The sequence below is a fragment of the Phascolarctos cinereus genome, unplaced genomic scaffold, assembly GCF_003287225.1.
Source record: "Phascolarctos cinereus isolate Bilbo 61053 unplaced genomic scaffold, phaCin_HiC Scaffold_4;HRSCAF=312, whole genome shotgun sequence".
Taxonomy (NCBI): Eukaryota; Metazoa; Chordata; class Mammalia; order Diprotodontia; family Phascolarctidae; genus Phascolarctos; species Phascolarctos cinereus.
The window spans coordinates 66,712,523-66,736,963 of NW_027555847.1; the positions used below are offsets into that span (position 1 = coordinate 66,712,523).

Below are 24,441 nucleotides of genomic sequence, written 5' to 3' on the forward strand. Positions count from 1 at the left end.
CACATTCTATTCACTGTGCCACCTACCTGCGCTTCTGGTTAACTTTCTAAGAATTTAAGTTGCAGAGAATGTGCTCAACTGAATTGGTAGAGAAAGTTTCCTGACTTTGGAGTTCCATATGCCAATGAAACCACAGGTGAGGTCCAATCTTCATCCATGGAACTGATAGTCTCTGCACCATATGTTTGTAATCCACTTGGTTTCTATGTGAATTAAAAGGCTGATCTGCTGTGTGTCTTAATGAAAAGACCCTCTAGTCATCCATGGTTGGGTGGATTCTTAGGTATCTGGAGATCATCCATCATCTATCTGTAGCAGAGGTTCTTAACCTGGGGTCAATGAACTTTAAAAAACCTTTTAAAAAGATAATTGTACTTTAATGTAACTTGTTTCCTTTGTAATCCTAGGTATTTTATTCTATGCATTTAAAAACACTTTTGTGAGAAGAAGCCATAGGCTTTACCTGGCTGTTCTGTGTCCATAACCAAAAAAAGTTGATTTATAGGAAGAATGTCAATAATGACATGATTCAGTCTTCCAGCAGAGTATGAATTCACTGATCATTGGACAGAGATTTCACATTTAAAATGCCATCTAGGAACTTTGTGATTCTTAGTGCTTTCTTTCCCCCTTTCCAACACTGTGCCATTGTCATTGGGCTGTGCAGGGCCCAAAGCCATATTTTCAATTTTTTATCTACTTCATAGGTCGCCAGAGGCAGAGAATTCATCACTTCATGGCTAGCTGTCTGGTGAAGAGCCTCTCTTTACTTAGCTGAGTTGGTCCTTGGGTAATAGACCCAATCTGTTGATGTGTCCTTAATAAAATAACTTCTAGCTTGGTAAAACCTGCCAGAGCTTCTATTCCACTGGCACGACCTTTGAGAACTCGGTGTCATCTCTATACCTTGATGAGACATCAGAGGAGGATTAAAGTGGAGACTGCCTTTCAGACAGATACAATTTCTTGGTTAATGCTCCAGAGAGGAAAATGCCTTTAGCATTAAACATTTTCTTTTTAAAACATTTTTATTGATATCTTTTTAAAAATATAACATATACTTCCCAGAACATGTCTCTGTCATTCTCCCTGCCCAGAACTGTCTCTTCTAACCAAGAAAAAAAAAAGAAGAGGCAATACTAACTTAAATATTGAAAAAGTCTGGCATAATATGCAGTGTTCCACATCCATAGACCCCAACCTCTGCAAAGAATAGGGAGAAGTGCCTTCTCATGTATCTTCTTTGAGGACAGTCTTGGTCATTATAATCTCACTCTCTAGGTTGTTTTGTTAAGGATTTTCTTTCCATTTACATTGTTGAAGTCCTTGCACATAGAACTGGACTTTCATTACAGAAACATTCCCTTTTCTGATTGTGTAGATCACTAGAGCTCTGGGGAACGCATGAGAAGTTCTGCTTTAAAGAATTCAGAGCAAGAGAATATCAGCATGGACAGTGATTGCAGAGGAGAAAAAGTTGTGTATTATTTTACAAAATATCAGATTCAGTCCAGCATTCCCAAGATTATTACATTAACTTTCTTGTTTGACCCTTGATTGGGATGAACTTTGATCACTTACCAGTACTGTTGTGATCATGGGATTGTAGATCAAGTTAGAGGGGACCTCACAGTCCAACTAGTGCAGCCCCCTCATTTTGTAGATGTGGAAACTGATGCCCGGGAAGGGTTAGTACCTTGCCTATTAACTAATGAGTTACTAAAGCACCTATCCTATGAAAGTTTTTTTTCTAAAAATAGGATAAATCCCTCCCCTTTAATTGGTGAAGTGATAGACTACGGGGGTAGAACATTGTATCAGTTGCTTTGCGTAATTTTAAAAAATTGGTCTTGTTGCAATGAAAGGTGATGGGTAAGGTGTGCACAAAGGGTAGATCTAGAAGAAAACTGATATAAAAACAAATGTATTAACAAAATATTTAAAAAGGAATTTTTGGTAGAATGAAAAATATAAAAGCAATGCATATCTATCTCAACAACTAAAACCAATGTTTCAAATGAAAAGAGACCGAAATTCAAAACCAATGTGAAAAGTTAACTCAAATCATCATAATCCAAAGTATTAATTAATTAAGAGACCATCTGCATGCTTGGCCAGATATACTGAGTGGAACAGATATTCTTAATGGACAACAATGAGTCAGACAGATGTGTAAAAATCTATCCTAACACAAAATTACATTTTTTTATCTAACAAAAATGTTCATTTTTAATAACAAAATGCTATTTAATTCCTGGATTCATGTGATTATTTGTTAGTAGGAGAAAATGATGTTTTTCACTATAGCAGGGTTTAGTCACTTTTAAGCTAAAAAAGACATGCCTTCAGTATGTAGCTAGTAATGAGAACAGCAGCTTAAAGGACTATAAATGAATTGATTTTTTTTTTCAAAAAAGCACTTTTAATCACAACATGCTCACAACCTGACTGGATGAGGAGGAGGAAGGAGGGAGGGAGAAGCTAAAACAATCTTCTGGAGAATCTCTGTCTTTGAAATATAGCCCCTGGATATCTTTCTTTAACTTTTTTTTGTAGCTGAAAATGGAAAGATTTATTTCCTCAGAAGATATGTCTTATTCTGGTATGTAATTCTGAGTTTTGCTGAGTGAAGCAAAATATTCCTTCCAGATACCAGGAAAAGCTCATCTTTTTTTTTTTTAAACTTCCTCTGGGTCTGAGGCAAAGTTAGGGAAAGAAAATATTATTTTTATCTCTCATTATATTTGTTCTTATAGAAGCAGGAATGATAGGTGAGTCAAATCAATGGATATTTATTGTTTACTGTGGGCCTAGTCTTGTACTGTAGGAGATATAGGAGACAAAAGAGAAGGAGAAGATAGAACCCTGTGACTTGAGGACCCCACAAAACTCAATTTTTGATTCTCCCCTGATAGTAGAGAGCATAAACAATAATGAGGTAGGGCATGGAGGAGCAATTTGGAGAGTGGAGAGACTGGTAACAGAGAAAGCAAGTAGAAGGCTACTATGGTAGACAGGGTGATGAAGGTCTCAACTAACAACTGTATGAGTGGAGAGAAAGGGACATATATGAGATCTTCTGGAGGTACAAGAGACAAGATCTGGAAACTGATTGAATATGGAGAGGGTAAGGTAGAGGGAGAGGAAAATGTCAAAGAAGACAAAGTGTCAAAGAAGAGGAGGTTTAGGAGTGATTCGTTACAATAATTAATATTTCCATAGCATTTTAATGCTTATAAAGCACTTTATATTTTTTCAAATTTGATAAATCCCTGTGATACAACAACTCTGGGTTATTATCATTTTCATTTTACATGTGAATAAATCCACCTACAGGGAGATTGTCACTTATCTATGTCATATAGCTAATATGTATTACAAGCATAATTTGAATCTCTGTCTTCCTGACTACGGGTCTTTCACTCTTTCACTGCATTTTGAAAATCGTTTAAAATGATCATGAGATACCCAGACAGAGATATCTATCAAGCTTAGGGTGGTCTAGGACTGGAGTTCCAGGGAGAAAGAGTAGATCTGGATAGAAGTATGCTCAAGTTATCTACATAGAGATGATCATTGAATCCATGGGAGCTAATGATATTATCAAGAGATAGGGTATAAAAAGAGGAGAAAACGAACCTAGGATAAAGCTGTGGGTAATACTCATGATTAGGAGGTGATGATGGAGGTGATAATTAGGAGGATTAGCTGATGATCCAACATAGAAGCCTGAGAATCGGCAGTCAAATCAGTATGAAGAAAAACAAGAAAAGAGCAAGCAGGGTGATAGAATCTAAGGGTATCCAAGTGGGTGCTCAATGGTGTCAGCAACTATAATCAAGAAGGATGAGGACTGAGAAAAGTCGAATTTATCAATTCAAAGAGAAGTGAGCCAGATCTGGACTCAAGAGAGAGCTAGCCTTAGCAACTGAGAGCAGGAATATGGAGAGGACTCTATAAGGAGAGAAAGACACCAAGGACTGGCAATACTGGAGTTATAAGTTGTCTTGGCCACATATGTTCCCTACAGATATGTTTTGCTACAATTGTGCTCTTAGTTTGTGCCCATTCTTCCCACAGATGCTTTTTTTGGTATCTGTAGAAGAATATGCCCCAGATTTATTGGGGAGGGGAAATACTTTTGTAGCTGCTATTCTTCCTAAGCCATTTTAGGACAGACTAGTCATGTTAATTGACTGTTAATAGAAAGTACATTGGTGGGGTATTCTGAGCTATATAGTTTTAGGAGTGGCAACCCACGAGGTATACTAGAACCTATCTACCTTATGGGAACCCAGCTGTCAAGGGTGAGTGAAGTTGGGGGTGGTTATCCCAGAGGGGGTATTTTATATACATGCATACATACATACATACATACATACCTACATATGTGTATGTCTGTGCATAAATGCATGGAGACATTTGGGCTTGTTTGTGGGTAGCAGAGAAGGAGCCAGTAGATAAGGAAAAGTTGAAGATGAAAGGGGGTAGGGGACAGGATGATTATTAAGAGCAAACTCTTGGAAAAGATGAAAAAGGATGAGATCCAGGGCACAAAGGACTGGTCTTGGCATGGAGAAGGTACACTTCTTCAGAAATTAGATCAAATGAAGAGAGTATTGAAGGGGTTTTTGTTGTGGAATAGGGGGAAAGAGGGGGTTCATCACAGCATTGATATTCTCAGTGAAATAGGGGAAGTGAGTTCTTCTGCTGAAGGAAAATAAGGCTACCTTGTTAGACATCACAGCGAAAGGAAAAAAATAAAGTTGTAACACAAACTCTTATTTTTGTAGTTCTTTAAGACTTACAAAGCTCTTTCTCCACAATAACCCTATAAGATAGGTTAGGTAATCATCTCCATTTTACAGATATGTAAATAGCCTTCATTTCCTCATCAGTAAAATGAGCAGGAGAAGGAAATGGCAAACCACTCCAGTACCTTTGCCAAGAAAATCCCAAATGGGGTTGCGAAGAGTCAGACACAACTGAAACAACTGAACAACAACAAAAAGAGAAGTTCAGTGACCTGACAAATGTTATATAGAGAATAAGTGGAAGAGCTAGATTTTGAACCGAGATATCCCCTCATGTCAGGTCAAGCATATTTCCTTTTTATTTTTAAATTTAATTTAATTTTCAGAGCTGCATTTTCTCTTTCTCATTCTGTCTGACCTCCATTTCTCCTTGCTCCATCCACCAGTTGAGAAAGCAAGAAAAATGAAACCGTGTTAAGAAATATGTATGGTAGGGACAGCTAGATGGTGCAGTGGATAGAGCACTGGCCCTGGATTCAGGAGGACCTGAGTTCAAATCCAGCCTCAGACACATAACACTTACTAGCTGTATATGTATAGTCAAGCAAAATAAATTTTCACTTTGGCCATGTTAAAAAAAATGTCTCAGTTTGTACTCTGGGTCCATCAGCTCTCTATCAGCAGATGGGTAATATGCTTCATCTCAAGTTCTCTGGAATTGTGGTTGGTCATTGTGTTGATCAGAATTCCTGTCTTTCAAAATTGTCTCTATAATACTGATATTATTATATAAATTCCTCACTCAGTTCTGCATCAGTTCATACTAGTCTCCCCATTTTTCTTTGAAACCATCTTCCTTGTTTGGTAGTGCAGGGGATAGAGCACTGGACTTGAAATCAGGAAGATCTGAGTTCAAATCTTGCCTCTGATACTTAATAGCTATGTAACTCTAGGCAAGTCACTTTATCTCTCTCAACCTCAGTTTCCTTATCTATAAAATGGGGATAATAATAGACCTACCTCACCAGGTGGTGAGGATTAAATGAAATAACATGTGTAAACTAGTTTGCAAACCTTAAAATGCTAGCAATTATTAGCAGCAGGAGCAGCAGTATTTCTTATAGCACAGTAGTGTTCTATCAAATAAATATATCATAGCTCATTCACCAATTTAATGGGCACTCCCTTGTTTTCCAGTCCTCTGCCACCATGAAAATAGTCTGTTTTTATATATACGGGTCCTTTTCCTCTTTCTTTGAACTCTTTAGGGTATACATCTAGCAGTGGTATTACTGGTTATGCACAGTTTGGTAACTTTAGGGACATAGTTCTAAATTGCTTTACAAAATGACAAGTCCAAAGCATACTTTAAAAAATGTTTCTTTGAGGCTTCTTGTGGTATCCCCTCAGTACTGAGAGTAGTGGAAAAAATTTCATCTTTAGTCCTCTGGAATCAAGATATTTTATTACATCAACCTAGAATCTGATCTTTTTGTGTTATCTTCTTTTATGTTGTGATCATGTACCTTCTCTTGGTTCTTCACTCTGTTCATGAAATCTTCCTGAGTTTTTCTGCCTTTCTCCTAATTTGCTAGTTCTCAAGGTGTGATCATATTCCATTATATTTACATAACTTCATTAGGTTATTCCTCAATCTATAGATACCTCTTTGTAACCATTTTTTTTTTTGCTACCACAAAAAACTACTTTTGTGGATATTTTGGCAGGTAGGACTTTTTCCTCTGTCTTTGACTTCCTTAGGGTATATGTTTACTAATGATATCATTGAGACAGAAGATATAAACAATTTAGTTATTTTTCTTGAATGATTCCAAATTGTTTTTCACAATGGTTGGACCAGTTCACAGCTCTGCTATCAGATTATTGTTATTTCTGTCTCCCACAGCCCCTTTAATATTGAATGTTTTTTTCTTTTTTATTATCTTTGTCAATTTGTTGGGTATGAGATGAAATTTCAGAGTTATTTTAATTTGCCTTTTTTAAAAAGTAATTTGGAGCATTTTTCCATATAGTTGTTGATAGTTTGAATTTCTTCTTTTGAAAAATGTTAGTTCCTACCCTTTGAGCACTTTTCTAATGGGGAAGGACTCTTGGTCTTATATTCCAGCACATGTTCCACTACAAACAACACTCTGCCTCTACAGAGTAGATTGCAGTGAATCTCTCATTCCTGAATCTTTCCCTCCCAGCTATTTCAGTTGTGCCTTACTGACTGGAGGCTTGCCTGGGCATCACAAAGAGGCTGGTGGCACCCTTCTGTACACATGATTTGCCCCAAGTTGAATTGGAAAAAGAAAGCCATAAAACTTTCATCAAAGGAAACAAACCCTTTAAAAAAAAACCCTTTTCCATCAGGAACACCTCGTATATGGAAACTTTTTGAATTTTATTTAAAAAAAAATTCTAGTGTCCCACTCCCCCACCCCTACATCTCCTCTAAGGGTGGATTACTTTTTCGATAAGTGAGAAACTGGGTATGCATTTAATTTTCCCCCATTTTAAAATTCATTTCTGTACATTGCTTTCAGATGTGTTCAATTTCTTTTCAACCACCTGCTGCTATATGCTTTTAATTTTTGAAGGCATGTTTTTGATATTTGCTTTCTTGGGATGTTAGCATATTTCAGAGAAATTCTCAGGAAAATTTAAAAGCATATTGCCCAAGTTGAAGGATCTCATGGTTGATGACCTAGGGAAGGTAACAATCATTGCTTTGGCCAGCAACTCACAGCTGCTTACTTGCTTAAAGAATTTAGGTTGAGGAATATTGGATTAATGTTTTTCTTTACTTGTTTAAATATATTATATATGAAATATTTATATCTTTATGGCTTCATATCTCTATAACTGACTCAGCAAACTAATAATGAAAAAATGTTAGTAAACTGGTTTCCAGATGATAGCTGTTATTATATGGGGTGGGATGAAGAAGAATGGTTCATATAATAGTAAATAAACTCTTGATTAATGAATAACATTCATAGCTTTGTCCTAGTGATCCCACTACTAAGACTGTATCTAAGGATTTTATTAAAAGAGGAAAATACCCATCAGTATTCAAATTTTCATAATAAATTAGTATTATTATTTTCTACTAGATCTGCAATTTTTATCTCTACCTAATCAACATTTGCTCTGAAACATAGTCTTAGAAAATTTTCAGAGGGCAATCAATGAGAAGTTAAGTGCCTTGCCCAGGGTCACACAACCAGTATATATCAGAGGTAGGACTCTAAGCCAGGTCTTTGTGACTCCAAATTCATCTCTATATTCATAGCTACTTCTTAAATTTACTCATAATAGCAAAAAAAGGAGGGAGGGGATAAATAATCCACGTGTCTAGCACCTAAAGAATGGCTAAATGATTTGTGTTTTTTAAACAAAAATATTATTGTACCATAAAAATGATAAATACAAAGAAATGTGGAATATGAAATTATTTAAACATTTCAAAATCTGAATCAGAACAATAATAAATACACTGACTATATTTATGCAAATGCTAACAGCTATGAAATTGAGAGATTCTTTTGAAATAAACATGATATAATAGAGGCATAACTAACTAACTAGACATAGTTACAAGAGATCTTTGTTCAAATCCAGCATCTCCAACATACTAGTTCTTTGACCATGGGCTAATCATTAAGCCTTTCTGATCTGTTTACTCATCTGCAAAATTATGACAGTAATACTCTGTGATTGATGGATTGACTTTGTTTCATTTTTTTGCCTAGGGACCTATTTCTTCCTATTACGTTCAACGTTATGGGTTCAACTCTGAATGTAAAGTGATAGCCTTCACTGGAGACAATCCAGGTGAGAAGAACATTGTGTGTTTTCAGAAATAGGTGTTTGTGAATGAACATGTCAATCCACAAGAAAAACAAATTGGTAGGACCATTACACATAGTCACCACTTCTTACAATAGTTTTTTCATCTTTTTTCATCATTGTGTTACAAGGTTTGTACCACTGTCCTACTTCCACTGTATTCCATAGACTCATAGAATTAAATCTTATAGGATGCAGGGATCTGATCCAGCCCAAGCTCTTGTCCCATACAGGAATTCCATGTTTAGCATCTTCAATGCTTCATCCACAATCTTCATCCACTGTACACTTGCACATTTGCAGTAAACAGGTAAGGTAGTATTTTCCATTTTGGCTTAGTACGGACTCATGGGTTTTTCCTATATTGAACCAAAATCTGTCTCCCTATGGCTTCCACCTATTGGCCCTCTTTCCACTCTCTAGACACATACGGAATAAGACTACTTTCTCTTCCTCATAATAACCCTTCAAATATTCAGAGATAGCATGTTTTCTCCTAATTATTTCTTCCCTCCAGCAAATATGTGTTTCCTTCATCCATTTCTTTATGACTTACATTCCAGTCCCATCACTGTTTCTAAACTTCATGTAATAAAAGGAACCTTATTTTATTTTTTTTAACATGAATTTTGACTTTTTAAAAAAACTTCTCTCCAGGATCTCATACACCTTGTCCTTTTCTCTGGATTCTCCTTTGCTTCTTGCCCTTTAACTATGGGCAACCTCCAGGACTTAGCTCTCTGATTTTCAAGGGGCAGCTGTTTAAAGTCTAAGAATATGCCCTCTTGCTGTAGCCCTTTGCTTAAGCTCTGGGCTTACAAAAGAGACTTGGTTCGATTCCAGAGGTATCTGAGAAACCACTGAATTTGACCAATGCTGTTAGAGTTTCCTCTGAGAATAGCAATACATTGTCTTGGTCACTGTAGATATTGGTAAAAGACCTCCAGCTCTGACACACACATTCAGCTAGCAACATATTTTAGATAGAGGACAGCCTTTGTTTGAACCCACAGAAAATACACAACATAAAGGATGTATGCTGGTCCATAAACAGTCATGACAATTTTCCTTTCCTCTTCTCTATGTTACACCTTCCTCTAGGGAGGATGCACCTCTCCAGATATATAGTGATATACTTTGTGGTTTGGTCTTCCTACCCTAGAAGGGAATCAAACTTGACATTAAACCTTTCCCTCCACTGAGCCTTTCATGGGAGCTATACAAGTCTTCAGAATTTTATACTGCCCCAAGGTAATATTGGGGTATAATAATTCGGGGACCCCAAAATGGATTTTGGTGTTTGATATTGCCAAAAAGTCAATCCTCTTTTCATCAGAGCTCCACATTCCAAATACTGGAGCAGGTTTTTTGTACCAAAGACCTTATTCTTCCTTTGGCACCAGGCTGTATGCTTGCTCTCTTCTCTACACAAAGCCAGGGCCATTCAGCAACTCCTACTTCTCCCCAGGAGATGCTGTCCAAACAGTCCCTCTTCTCTCTTTTGGATCGCGATCCTTTCAGAATTCAGAGACCGATAGCTGTAGAGCTGGAAGTGACCCCAGAGGCCATCAGGCCAACCCCTCACTTTAAAGATGAAGAGGTGAAAAGATTTGCCTGAGTTCACACAGGTAGTTAGCCTCAGAAGTGGGATTTGAGCTTAGTTCGAAGGCAGGTCAGAGGAACCAGGAGAGTTCTTCTGATGCCAGAGCCAGGGCTCTTTTCCCCATACTATGATCCCCCCACCCATTATTCTTCCACCACAGTGCCAAAACTCCTGCCATCTCTTGGGCCTTGTGGTACAGTAGTTCCCTCCCTTGGGGCCACATAGTTGCCCCCTTTCCATGGCTCTCATCTCCCAGGCTAAGAGGTTTCACCATTTGTGTCTTCCTGTCTGGGTATTGGAACTTAGGATCCAGGAATGATTGCCCCTCACCCACTAGTTATGGGGTGAGCTATTTTTTTTTTTCATTTGTAATTTATTTTCTTTTTAGATTGCGGTACACAGACACAGACAGAGACACACACAGACACTCTTCCTGACCAAAACACTTGTCTTACTCTAACAGTAATCAAGAGGGAGTTGTGTGACAAGGACATTTTAGGGGGTACTTAACAATGATTGAATACCAAGGATAGTCTCTCTCTCTCTCTCTCTCTCTCTCTCTCTCTCTCTCTCTCTCTCTCTCTCTCTCTCTCTCTCACAGCTCATACACCTGCTGGAAAAGATTCAAGGTGAAGGGAGCAGAGAGGAAGAGAGAGAGAGGCTTTACGTTAACCAAACTGGTTCTGATTAGCTCTAAGACATCTCAGGTCTGGGTCACTGAAGCCAAGAGAAAGGTTACCTCAGATCATACAGAGCAGACTTCAGAACCTCAGGGCAAATCTCCTGGGAGATGGCACAGTGGCTGGTGCTGTTTTTCCCAGAAAGGAAGGTACTAGAGGTCAATTCTAAAACAGCAGCAGCAGCAGCAGCAGCAGCAGAGCACAGTCAAAGAGACAGAGTTGTAGCACAGCTCCAGCTGTGTACTAGATGGACGCATGAGTACCGGATGCAATCAAAGGAGAAATTTGGAATTAATATGTCAGATGAATCCCACCTGGCCAGCAGAAGGCAGTGAGCTTGGAGATAGGGATGGAGATTATTCCAGTTCTCAAATAGCCTTATTCTTGACCAACCAAATTTACCTGGATCCTTTACACCTAAACTTATAAAACCTCATGCAGTAATTATACTAAAGAAAATAATAATGGTGATTATAATTATGATGATGATGATGATGATAATAGCTAACATTAATACACCATTTTAAGATTTGCCAAGCACTCTACATATATTATTTAATTTAATTTTCAAAACAACTTGAAGAAATAAGTGCTATTATTATCACTATTTTACAGATGAGAAAACTGAGCCTGGGAAGCTAAGTGACTTGCCCAAGAGTCATATAGCTAGTAAGCATCTGAAAAAGGTTGTGAATTCAGGTCTTCCTGACTTCCAGGCTGGGACTGTGCTGACTGAACCATCTACAATTGATGTTATTCTCAGTGACAGTTGTAGGCCAATCATTTTATGGACACTTGCAACATGTATGTCTCTACCCCATGCAGGGGCTAGGCCTCTGTGTATTAAGTGAGAAGGATTACTCTCATTTTTGGATTATACCAGTGTGAGTTTCATTTTCCCTGGAGAAGTAGTGGAGGTCAGCAAACAGGTAGACCCCATGACTGTACTGTGTCCAGATCCTGTGAACACCTCGGTGATGTCAGTGTTGTTTGGGTCCAAGTCAAGCCTGTTCAAAGTACAGGCAAAACAATGTATGCGGTAAGCCGGGGTTTTGAACACCTCAAAGATCCCTGCTTTCTGGTGAGGAAGCTTATTGCTATTCTGGAACAGTAAACTCCAGAAGCAGGGTTGTATTTTGCCTGATGAGGCAGAGAGATTACTGGTGGAAGAGCATTAAAACAACACTGTACCTTTCACCTCAAGAGTAGATGTAGAAAAATTGGATTATAGTGAGTCTCTAGTACCTACAGAGGAGATGGATCATCTAAGGAACAAACTCACCATGAAGACTAATGTTCTTTGACAGCATAAATGGGACATGTGGTATGCCTAGGAAACAATGAACAGAATCTACCTCAATAACTCCTGACCTTTCTGACATTATTAATGGAAAATTGCCCTTTTTGAGATGGGAAACTAGAGTAATTAGTTAGTCAGTGGTACCATAATGGAGTCCTGCACTCTGTGTGACTCCCTCAGAGGGGTGGTATGGAAGGAGAGTAGAAAGATCTGGATATATGTAGGCCATCAGACTTTGAGAAAAAAAAAACCCAGCTGAATCAAAGCCCCATACCAGAAGCTAAGATGTCTTGGATGGTTGTTTATGAATCCAAATTGTTTCCTGTATTGAACTTATATAGTGACTACTTTCAGATACCTATAAAGAAAGGCAAGGAGAAGGTGGCCTTCATCTGCTCAGTTAGAATTCTACCAGTTTGGAAATATACCCCAAGTAATTTCTTAGGCACCTGCCCCTTTCTAGGGGCACATGGAGAATGTGCTTGATAATGTGAACTGCTTGGAAGTGTTGGCATACATGGAGGGTGCTAATATTCCAAAAGGCATTGGAAGAGCATGAGAAAAGGCTAATGGAAGTGTTCAATCATTTGGAAGATGCTCATCTGGAGCTGCCAATTTATTGATAAGTACCAGTTCTCTAGAGACGAAGTATCAAAAATGTAGCCCTGTGACCCACAAAACTCCTGAGTGTGGCCCAAACCAGATTAAAATGTCATTCGGGAATATTTAACAAAATAAATAAAAATACGATAAAACATAGGTGATATTACAAGAGGGTCCTTAGGTACAGATTAGAAGCCCTCATTTCTATCTGAGTTGGACACCACAGCTTTAGAGCCTCCGTCAGATACATGAGGATCTTCAGGAAGGAAGGACATATTGACTCTAAAAAGATAGAAGTGCTTGTCTCTTGCCAATTGCTGGAGAACTTTTGAGAGTCAAAGACTTTTCTAAGATTTTGCAAGATTCTAGGTGGTGACAACGGATATGGTGATAATGAACTATGTCATCTTCCCTGCATCTTTTATTGATCTGACTCAGGGTTGAGAAGAATTAGAAACAGTTCTTATATTCTGATCAGTGTTAAGGCAGAAAGGGACATTTTTGGTCCGGGGTGGGGAACCTGTGACCCCGAGGCTACATGTGGCCTCTAGGTCCTCAAGTGTAGCTTTGACTGAATCCAAACTCCACAGAACAAATTCTAGGGGATTTGTAGTAGTAGTAATAGCAGCAGCAGCAATAGCAGTAGAAATAGAGCAACAGTAGTAATAGTAGTAGCACTAGCAGCAGCAGCAATAGCAGTAGCAGCAGCAGCAGCAGCAGCAGCAGCAGCAGCAGTAGTAGTAGTAGTAGTAGTAGTAGTAGTAGTAGTAGTAGTAGTAGTAGTAATAGTAGTAGTAGTAGTAGTAGTAGTAGTAGTAGTAATAGTAGTAGTAGTAATAGTAGTAGTAGTAGTACAGCAACAGCAGCAGCAGCAGTAGCAGTAGAAACAGCAGCAACAGCAGCAGCAGCAGCAGCAGGAGCAGCAATAGCAGTAGCAGCAGTAGTAGCAGTAAGGGCTAGCATTTTTATGGCACCTACTGTGTGCTAAGCACTGTGTTTTACAAATATTACCTTATTTCATCCTCCTCATACCCTGTGAGGTAGGTGCTATTATTATTATTCCCATTTTATATTTCAGGGCACTGAGACAGAGATTCAATGACTTGCTCAGGGTTGCACACCTAGTAAATGTCTAAAGCTGAATTTGAACTTGGGTCTTCCTGTCTCCAGGCCCAGTGCTCTATCCACTGGGCCACCTGGCTGACCCTGGTATCCTTAGGGTATATTGACTAGGGATGGGGAGGGGGGGAACGACATAGAGGTGGGGCAGGTCCTCAGGCCCTTTCACCTTCCTGCCAGGATAATGATCCCACTCCAATACCTTTTCTCATGGGAAGGAACCCATAGTCCTTACATTGGCAGAGCCCCTATTTTGGGAAGAAGGTTGGAAGAGAGGCAGACCGTGGAATCTGCTTCCTTCTAGTCCCAGCAGATCAGATCTGGGCTACTGGGCTTGGATGTAAGAAGGAGAAAAAAGATACAGAGCACATGTGGAAGTGTTAGCATTGGCAAGATAGAATACCACTTCATCCTCTGGAGGTAGGAAGGAGTTATGGACTCCACAGATTCATGGCTTTCCTCCATCTCTAAACAAATCATTGAGACCCTTCAGCTTTTTTCTGATGAAATTTCATTTTGAATTGTGGGATTGTTCTATGTTATTTTGTTAGTGCCTCCTCCTTCAGCAAATGAAGGGTCCAAAGTTAGTCACCTAATAGATTCCATTTGGTTGTTCAATAAAAAGAGAACTTGGTTCCTAGTTGTCAGTGCAGGTATATGTGTCTCATTCTGCACAGGCATGCTTCACAGCCTCTCCTCATTCCTCATAGGGGAAAGTCTGTTTGGGTTCCAGGGAGGCAAACTTAAACAATGCTCCTCAATTGCTGCTGCAGTGGAATGAGCCTTCCTTTCCCATTTGTGAGAATTGTTTGTTTCTGAGCCCTTATTTTGCACTTACAGAAGAATTTAATAAATGTCCCTTGTATTGTTCTGTTGATTGTAATAATAATGTGGCTGTGTGCTTATTTATTGATTAAACAAAGGCTTCTCTTTATCTTTTCAGCATCGTTAGCTGGAATGAGACTGGAAGAAGATGACATTGCAGTAAGTGGTTTTTTTTAAAGGAACATTATTCAACTAGTACATGTTCATTCATAAAGAACTCATCACATTTCATTTCTCAAAGCAGGATATTCCCCAAGGGCTTCCCTCTGGATCTCATTCAGACCTAGGGAGTGAGGGGAGGGGCACCAGCACACTGAGGTATCACTTACAGGCTGCCAGGATGTCTTCTAGCATTGCCTCATTGTGTGAAGGAAGGAGAGGTCCTAGAGAAAGAGAGAGAGAGGGAAAAAGGGGGAGAGACAGAGACAGAGAAAGAGGGAGGGAAAGGGAAAAGAAAGGAGGGGGAATATTGGCCTAAATTAGTGTAACGGTCCAGTGAAAAACAATACCCTATTAATTAAGGGAAGCTATTTTCCATTACAAAATGAATAGCCTACAGAATTTCTGGCAGTGTGTCTTCCTAACTTGTGCCTTCTACCTTTTAGTAGCTGTACAGTTTGAGTTATAGAGCTATAGAATATCAGAATCGCAGAACCACGGAACCATAGAATCTCCAAGTACAAAGGGACCATCTGATTCTGAAGCAAAGATTCTTAACATTTTTGTGTCATGGACCCTTTCAGCAGTCTGATGCAGCCTATGGTCCCCTCCTCAGAATAACGTTTTAAATTCATAACATAAAATACCTGGGATTACAAAGGAAATCAATTATGTTAAAATACAGACATCAAAATATGCATTTAAAAATACATACATTCCTGGTCAAGAACCCCAACTCTGTAACATACAGGACTGGGGGCCCTGTAGTCTCTGTTTGGACTGGCAACATTCTATAGTGGAAAGTGCATTTATTCTGAAGTTGGAGAACCTAGGAGCAAGCCCTAACTCTGCTTGCTACCTGTGTGACCTTGGACAAGTCACTTAACCTAATTTCCCTGTGTAAAATGAGGTGGTTGGGCTAGATGGCCGATGAAGCCCCTCCCAGCTCTAAATTAGTGATCTCATGGTATTTAAGGTGAGTTTGCAGCTCTAACGATTCATGAGTTTATATATTTGTGTGTATAGGGCTTCAGGGGCTGAGTAGGGAGAGAATGAAGGAAATAAGGCTACATTTTGTATGGTGAGAAGCTGGGATCACACTTCTATATCTTATTGACTTAAAATGACTTAAGGTGCAGTAATTTTTCACAATGGTCTTAATTTCCTTCCCCATACTTTCTGTGGTAGAAGTTCACTGTTGCTTTAGGTACGCTTTCTTATTACTTAGGTCAGCCTTGGCACCAGCGATACGCTGTTTCTCTGGATCAAGGAGCCAACCCCGGCTTTAGAAGGCCACATCTTCTGCAACCCTGTTAATTCTCAAGAGTACATGGCCCTTTTGTGGTAGGTTGCTTATATTTTATGGTCTGAAAACAGCAGCCTCACTTTCATTGTGGGATTAAATTGTGTTGAAACCTAATGCACAACATCTTTAAGATTAGGAGCGTTGACCAAATGAGTGCCCTCTAAGAATACTTCTAGCCTGTATAGACCCTATAGTCTCATAGAAGGATACAACAGATACAGAAATAACTGGGCTAAAAAATGATGCAATACCCAAGACAGTTACAGAATGTTCATTTGTATCATTTTTTTTCATGTTATCTCAAAAGTCCTAGTGGAATGTCAACTCCTTAAGGACAAGAATATATCTTATTAACTTTATATATTTTTAGAATAGCATTTCCCCCCAATTACATGAAAAATTTTAAACATTTAAAAAAATTTTTTTGAGTTCCAAATTCTTTTCCTCCCTCTCTTCTTTCCCCCATCCATGAGAAGGTAAGCAATCTCATATAGGTCATACATGTTAATGTTATGTATTAAGCCAGTGTCTAATATAGTCCTTTGCATGTATAGGTGCAGAATAACTGTATTTGGAATGACTGAGTGAATAACTAATAACACTCTTGCAGTTTAATGGCCAGAAGCTCTGAGTTTACAGGGACCAAGTTCACTTGTAGAGAAGGTCTCATAAATCACTTTCTTTGGTTTATTTACCCATACCAATGTAGCCCAGCCCAGCCAGATCACACCAGGATGAAATGTGTGAGATCACAGCTAAAAATAGCATTTACAAAATAGGATAGCAAATCAAATTTTTAAAAATTTGAATTAATTAGCAGCATTCTTGGCACTCATACCAAAGGGATTTTTGTTGTCCAGTTATTTTCAGTCATGTACAACTCTTCATGACCCCATTGGGGTTTTCTTGGCAAAGATACTGGAGTGGTTTGCCGTTTCCTTCTCCAGCTCACTTTGCAGATGAGGAAATTAAAGCAAATGGGGTTAAGAGACTTGTTCAGGGTCACACAGATGGTAAGTGTCTGCGACCAGATTTGAACTCAAGAAGAGAAGTCTTCCAGGCCTGGCATGGCACTCTATCCACTGCGCCACCTAGCTGCCCACACCAAATGGGTGTCCCACTCCAAACATCTCTTGGAAATGCCAGTCTCCTCTCCATAGTTAAGCTCCCTTGTGTTTCTAACCTGTCAGGAACATCCAGTCAAACTTACATCACCTCCTGTCCCATCTCACCTTAGCTCTCTATGCTGTATATTTTAGTAGGCACTGGTATTTGTCCACATGTTTGCTATCTACAATTATTCTGCTTCCCCTTGTGGCCTCTGATTGCCCTGCTCTCTCTCTCACCTGTTGTTTTTGGATGCCAATCTCTCCAGTTGTATGCCTTCTGTTCTACCCTCCAGTTTATGTTGTGTCCTCTCAGCTACCCATTTCATTGATTGTATTCTGCTTGACCTATAGTTATGTCATTCATGGCCACCTGAAACTCTTCCACTCGGCCTTCCAGCTTTCAGGACTATGGGCTCATTTTCCTGTAGACATACATTTCTCTTAGGCATTCCAGAAATAAGGAGATTCTAGGGAGAGGTTCCTTACATCCCTCCCAAGACACAAATTTGCAGTCCACACTAATTGCACAAGCATAAGCCATTTAACCTCTCAGCCTCAGGTTCCTCTTCCTATAAAATGGGGATAATATTAACACCGACCTTCCAAGGTAATTGTGAGGATCAGAGTAGGTAATGTATGTAATCTGTAAATCTTAAAGCGCTACATAAACGGTAGCAATCATTGTTGCTGTTTGAAATCACAAAGTGAGTCAGCTGCAGAGCTGAGACTAGAAATCTGGTTTTCTTGGGTAAGTTACTTCATTTTTCTCAGTGTGATTCTCAAGGAGCCCTTCCAGCTCTAAATTGTATACTCTTATGATCCTATCTCTAGGGTTCATCTAGTTGTGCCTTAATATGGTGACATCTGTATTTCCATGTGGCAGAAATTCATGAAATTTATACTCCACATCAGTAATAGATGCTCAATAAACACTTGTTTGATACTAGGCTAGAGAAAATTGGGCTTTACTGGGTTTGAGTGTTTGGAAGAAGAGCTTCTGATTGTGGGGCTCTTTAAGAAGATGCATCTAGGTATTTATATTAATGTTGACCAGCTCTTTGGGAGAAATTAATTTTAAATTTAACAGTTGTCCTTTCTTCTTTTTCCAGCTATAAGAACGGGTCTCTGATGAGAGAGAAGGTCCGAGATGAATCTGCTTCAGGATCCTGGGATGAGTTCTCCACAGCACTACAGTCCACTGAAATTGGAAACTGTGGAAATCTGGGTATGTGTTTTGAGGGAGACAGAACTCCTGGGACTGGTTTGATGGGGCTGCCTTTTCTGAGTTTAAGTGATTCATGTAGAATGTGGAGGACTCAAGAGGACTCTATGGGTCAGGATGAGGGAGACCCAGTAAGTCTGGGTGGCTTTTTCTCTAAGGGTCTTCTTGGTGGTATTCAGTCCAAGGAACTCTAAGGTTCTTCTAATGCGTGGAGGATTTTTCAGTATGATGAGAACAGGATAGAGATGAAGAGCTTTCCTTACTGCTCTTTTTCTCTCTGCATTAGATGAAAGAATTTATTAACAATATATATTAGTTAACAATGGGAAACTCTCTTTCTATACTAAATTAGACCTGTTGGATCACAGCTTGCTAAGCAGGAGTCAGCAGTGAGACTTGGAAGCTGAAAAAACAAATACAATTTTAGAAGTTATAGTTCTATAAAGCCTCTTCTCCCTCACTTAAATCCAATTTACTCGCATGTTATGGCATCACCTCCCAGACGTCACGGTCCTCTTTGAGAACAAAGGACAAACAACAACTCTATTTAGACCATACCGGTAATATTTTGTCCCTAGATGTCACATCTTAGGAAGGACATTGATCAGCTAGAGAACATAGAGAGGAAAGCAAGTGGGTTGTTGAAGGAAGTGGACACCTTGGCATTGTGAGGATATATTGGAAGACATGGGAAGTTTAGCCAGGGGAAGAGAAGACAGGGGAACGTGGCTACTTTTCGTGTGCCGAAGACGATCGAGTGGCAAAAGAGTCTGACTGATGTTCCTTTGCCCCAGAGAGGAGGACTAGGAACCATGGGTGCAAGCTACACAGAGGTTTACTTCATCTCAAGGGATGAACAAACTACCTGATTACGAAAGTGAGCTCAAAGTGGAATGGGCTGCAAGGCAGAGGATTCACTGTCTTAAGCAAAACATAGATGATCACTAAGGGGGGATATGATAGAGACTTTTTAAGCAGGTATGGGATCGGCTGGAAGGCCTCTATCATTCAGCTCTGGGATTTTTGCATTCTATTAATATACCAACCAATAAGTATTTATTAAGTGCCTCCTTTACTCCTGGCACTGTGATAGGGACCTGGGATATAAAGGGGAAAAAACTGAATTGTCACTGTTGCTCCAAGTAAAGTTTTTGAAGGGACACTTGCATATTTGATTCTGTCTTAAAATACATGTGTGATGTGAAAGTCATTGTATTAATGGGAAGTTTCTGTCTTATTTAAGAGGAATGCTTCATTTCATATTTGATTTTCCATCAAGCAGCTGTGTAAGGAATGTAATCTATAGAATTTATAAAATCTCTATTGGAAATTTTATTATTCCTCTCAAAAGGCCTGGTTTCTGAGCATTCAATAGTCAATTCAATTAAAAATATATTTACTTAGCACTTCTGATGTGCAAGATCTATTTTTAGGTGGGAATAGAAGCCAGATTACAAGGGATTGAGTAGTGAGTGGCTGGCGAAAAAGTGGAGACCTCAGTAAAGGCAGACTATTCTTTCTAGAAGTTTGTTGAGGAGGCAACATGGAATAGAAAGACTGCTAGACTGAAAGGCCCCTTGGGCTCAATCTCAAACTGGGATCAAATCTTGGGTCTGCCATTTACTACTTGAGTGATCATGAGCAAGTCATATAACCTTTCTGGGCCTCAGTTTCTTCATCTGTAAAATAAGGCTGTTGGATTAGTTGGCTCTAAATAAGTCTTCTTTGATAGCTTAAAAGATACATGCTCACACACCTTTGGAACAGATTTTTTAAAATTTCTTTTTTTTTTTAGGATAGGAGAAAGCAAAATGTGTTTATTGATGTTAGGGATGGAATCAATCAATGGGGAGATATTAAAAATAGAAGAAAAATAAAGGATAGAAAATCAATGGAGCAAAGTCTTTAAGGATGCATGAAGGGAAGACAACCTGGGCAAGGATGAGAGCACAGCCATTTCTTCTTCAGACAGGGGGGAATGAGAAGAGGAGGGTGAAGAAAGGAATATTGAAAGGGAGAGAATAGAATTTGAGTAAGGAAGCTCAGAGTAGATGACCTGCATCCTCTCAGAATAACCAGTGAAACTATCCACTGAGAGGATCACTGAGGTGGGGGGAATATGTGGAGCAGGGGTTTGAGAAGGAAGGAAGAGGTTTAGAACAGCCATTATAGGAAATTCAATCGGGAATCAATTGGTTTTGAATAAAAGGTATGTGCTATCACTGATTGCATGTCTATTAGCTCTGTAATATGGGAGGTCTTATGGGTTGAGTCATGATCATTCCACCTAGTCTAGTCTATTATATTAGATATAAAGTCAAACATTACCTCCATAACATAACACATTCAGAAAATTAAAAGCCATCTCAGGTTAATTCAAACAATTTATTGTGTTTTCAATCCCAATGATAGTTTGATGGGTCTGGGATTTCATTAGTGAGTATTGCCTCAACCAAGGCAAATCACAAAGCCCTTCTCATCCCATGTAATTCTTTTCCACATTTCCCCATAAATTTCCATAAAAGGCCTAATTTGAGAAGTAAAAGCATTCTTTTTATGTTTAAATCTCTGGTGTATATATGAAACTCTTCTAAAAATGTATCCTCAATCAAGTTTGATTGAATCATTCATTCAATAAACATATATTCAGCATTTACTTTGTCCAGCACTGTGTTAGGTATTAAGAGAAGTTTAAAATAAACAAACAAACAACTGACACATGAAAACCCAGAATCAGAAGAGAAGACAACCATACTTGATTAGAAATTGCATCCAGAAAACCCCCAATGAGTGGTTTTTCAACATTAGGCTGAAGGCTGCTGATGAGAGGGAATCTACCACCTCCCACGGCGGCCTTCCCCACTTTTGGATAGTTCCAATATTTATAAAGTCTTCTCTTTACAGCAAGGTGAATCTTCCTTTTTGGAACTTCCACATGCACACACAAAAGAAACTTCGACTCATTACTTAGTTCTAGTCTCTGAGCCCAGAAAGAACCAACTGAATTTTTTTTCTTCCATATGTCAACCCCTTGGATACTTGAAGATGGCTTTCAGGTCACCCTTAAGCCTTTTCTTCTATGGGCTAACCACCCTTCTCCCTCCAGTAACTTTGACCAGTCTGCTCATGGAATGATCTTAAGGCTTCTCACTATCTTGATCGCTCTCTTTCTATGTTCCACAGCTGACCAATTAGTTAATCAGGTAGAAAGCCTTTTTGAAGTGCCCACTCCATGCCAGATCCTAAGGATAGAAAGTAAAAAATGAAAAAGCCCCTGATCTTGAGGGACTTAAATTCTATTGTGGGAGACAATATGCACACATATAAATATATACAAACTATATACCAAGCAAATACAAGGAAAATTTGGGGACAAGGCCCAACAGCTGGAGGAGCAGGAGAGGTTTCACAGGTAGAGACGCAGTACTTGACCTGAGCATTGAAGGGAGCTAGGGATTGTGTGAGGTGGAGGTGAGGAGGAAATGTGCTCTAGGCATGGGCAACTGACTGTACCAAGATATAGAGATGAGAGATGGAATGTTGTTTATGGGGAACAGAGGAAAGGACAATTTGGCCAGACCATGGAATGTGTGAAGGAAAATGATCTCTAATAATCTCCTTCACAAAATGGGGCCTGACCAGGGTTGAGAATAGCAGAACTGTCACTCCCTCAGGTCGGAGCACTGGGCTTCTCTTAATGTAGCCAATGACTGAATCAGCATTTTTGGCCGCCATGTTACAGGGTTCATTCATGTTTTGTGTGCAGTTTACTACAATTCTTGGATCATTTTCAGAAGAATTGCTGTCTAGCCATTCCTCTCTCTTGTGGTATCCACGAAGCTGGTTTTGTGGAACCCAAGCTTAAAACTTAGCCTTTTTAACTACATGGCCAAACATTCTAGCCTATTGGCCTTTCCTTGGATCCTTACGCCATCCAGCATGTTAACTGTCCCAAGTTTTGTGTCATCTGAAAATTTAATTAGCATGTCATCTATGTCCAAGTCCCTGATAAAAATGTTAAACAGCCCGGATTCAAGGACACATGCCTCCAGACCTTTCTAAGTCTTTCCCTATTAGATTGTAAGCTCCTTGAAGGCAGAGACTATCTTCTTATTTAAATCCCCAGCACTCAGCACATAGTAGGCACTTGATAAGTGTTTGTTGAATTGAATTGTTGAATTGACAAACACATAACTGTCTTCTCTTAGGGTCTCCAGTTTCATAGCCATCTAACTGTATTACAACCCAGACCACATCTCTTCATCTTGTCCGCAAAGATAGCACGAGACCTTGTCAAACACTTTTATGAAATCCAGCTAAACTATATTCATTACTTTAGGAGCCCTCTCAAAAAAAGGAAATGATGGCTTGTCTGGCATGATCTGTTCATGAGGAAGCCATGCTAACTCTTTGTGAAGACCACTTCTTTTTCTAGATGTTTATTAATCATCTCTTAGGGGGCAGCTAGGTGGTACAGGGGATAGAGCACTGGCCCTGGAGTCAGGAGGACCTGAGTTCAAATCCGGCCTCAGACACTTGACAGTTACTAGCTATGTGACCCTGGGCAAGCCACTTAATGCCCATTGCCTCAAAAAACAAACAAACAAAAAAACAACTAATCATTCCTTAGGGGGGTGGGGTGGGATGGGGGTGGAGATTCCATTCTAGGGAAGTATGGAAGACACAAAATAACTACAATATAAGATAAGATGTGAAACAAGGGAGGAATCTCAAAGGAGGGAAAGATGACTTTAGATTGTGGTCCTGGTGGATTAAGGAAGACTTCTTAGAAGAAAGAGGTAGCATTTGAGCTTGGGCTAAAATGGGGACTGAGGAACAGTCCAGGTGGAGCTGCCTGGCACAGGACAAAGAACAGAGGGAACAAAGGAACGTGCACAACATGTTTGGAGAAAGATAAGTCATTAGAGGGTAGTTATTAAATATGAAAAAATATAAAAATAGCCATTTAAGTTTCACCATTCATGCAGCTGGTTTATTGTCAGAAGTTTTCCTGGGCTTATAACTTGAGCAGTTTCTCCAAACCAGCCTGTTTCTACTCATATTCACTTTCTGGGTTTCCAGGACAGGCAGATGTTAAAACGTAGTTGGTGAACATTTACAACGTTCCATTCTGTGACTAAAGGATTAGAGAAGAAAATAGTCCATTCCCTTTGGGGACCTGCAGTCTTCTGCACTTCATGATCGCTCTGGGGCACGGCAGAAATAGGAACAATGGCTGTTCCTTTAATGTGGGCTATGTATACTGGTGAATAATCACTTTTGGCATGAACGCGGTATGGGATATTTGATGTCTGCAGATGTGTGCAATACGTGTTTCCATCATAGTGTGTCTGGAAGATGGTGGTCCCACGTGTCCAGGGCTGTCTAATGCCTTACCTACATGCCATTTATCCATGATATTTTGTGATTTTTTATTCCTGAAAGAAATTCAGAGTAAAGATAGAAATGTTGAAGAGTTATTTACCTGTACCTAAAGAGTTATTGCTTGATTGGGTTTGTGGCCACGGTTCTTAACCTGGGATCCATGAATTTGTTTGTTCTAATATTTTGATAACTGTATATTCAGTATTTTTTGCTTCCTTGTAACTTTTTCCCTTTTTATTTTATGAGTTTAAAATCATGATTCCAAGAAAGAGTTCATAGGCTTCACCAGGCTGTTATGAGAATCTGTGACCCCCAAACAGTTTAGACTTGGCCTTCTTGATCTTGGATGGAGATTACCTTTTTCTTGAGGTCTGACTAATTATTGACACATGTTGGCCCTGCCTTAGGTGGACTGAACATTGTTGTCTGACTTCCCAAAAGAAGGCTTGATTCTGTAATGACAAGATTGCTCATGATGGTGCAGAACCCCCAGAAGGGGGTGTTAGGGAACCAGAAAACAG

At 39.3% G+C, this 24,441-nt stretch overlaps 1 protein-coding gene across 9 annotated transcripts in view; it reads left to right on the top strand.

Annotated features, from left to right (window-relative positions):
- The window catches only part of XYLB (xylulokinase), a 225,140-nt gene that overhangs the window by 83,960 nt on the left and 116,739 nt on the right, over positions 1-24,441 (top strand). For all 9 annotated transcript variants that reach the window (XR_013485845.1, XR_013485843.1, XR_013485842.1 and 6 more), the window contains exons 10-13: positions 8,513-8,594; positions 14,858-14,898; positions 16,127-16,242; positions 18,423-18,538. Coding sequence is in view for 4 of the 9 variants with exons in the window: in XM_078152255.1 (XP_078008381.1) it covers positions 8,513-8,594; positions 14,858-14,898; positions 16,127-16,242; positions 18,423-18,538 (355 nt within the window). In the remaining 5 variants the exon portion in view is untranslated. The remainder of the gene's footprint in view (positions 1-8,512; positions 8,595-14,857; positions 14,899-16,126; positions 16,243-18,422; positions 18,539-24,441) is intronic.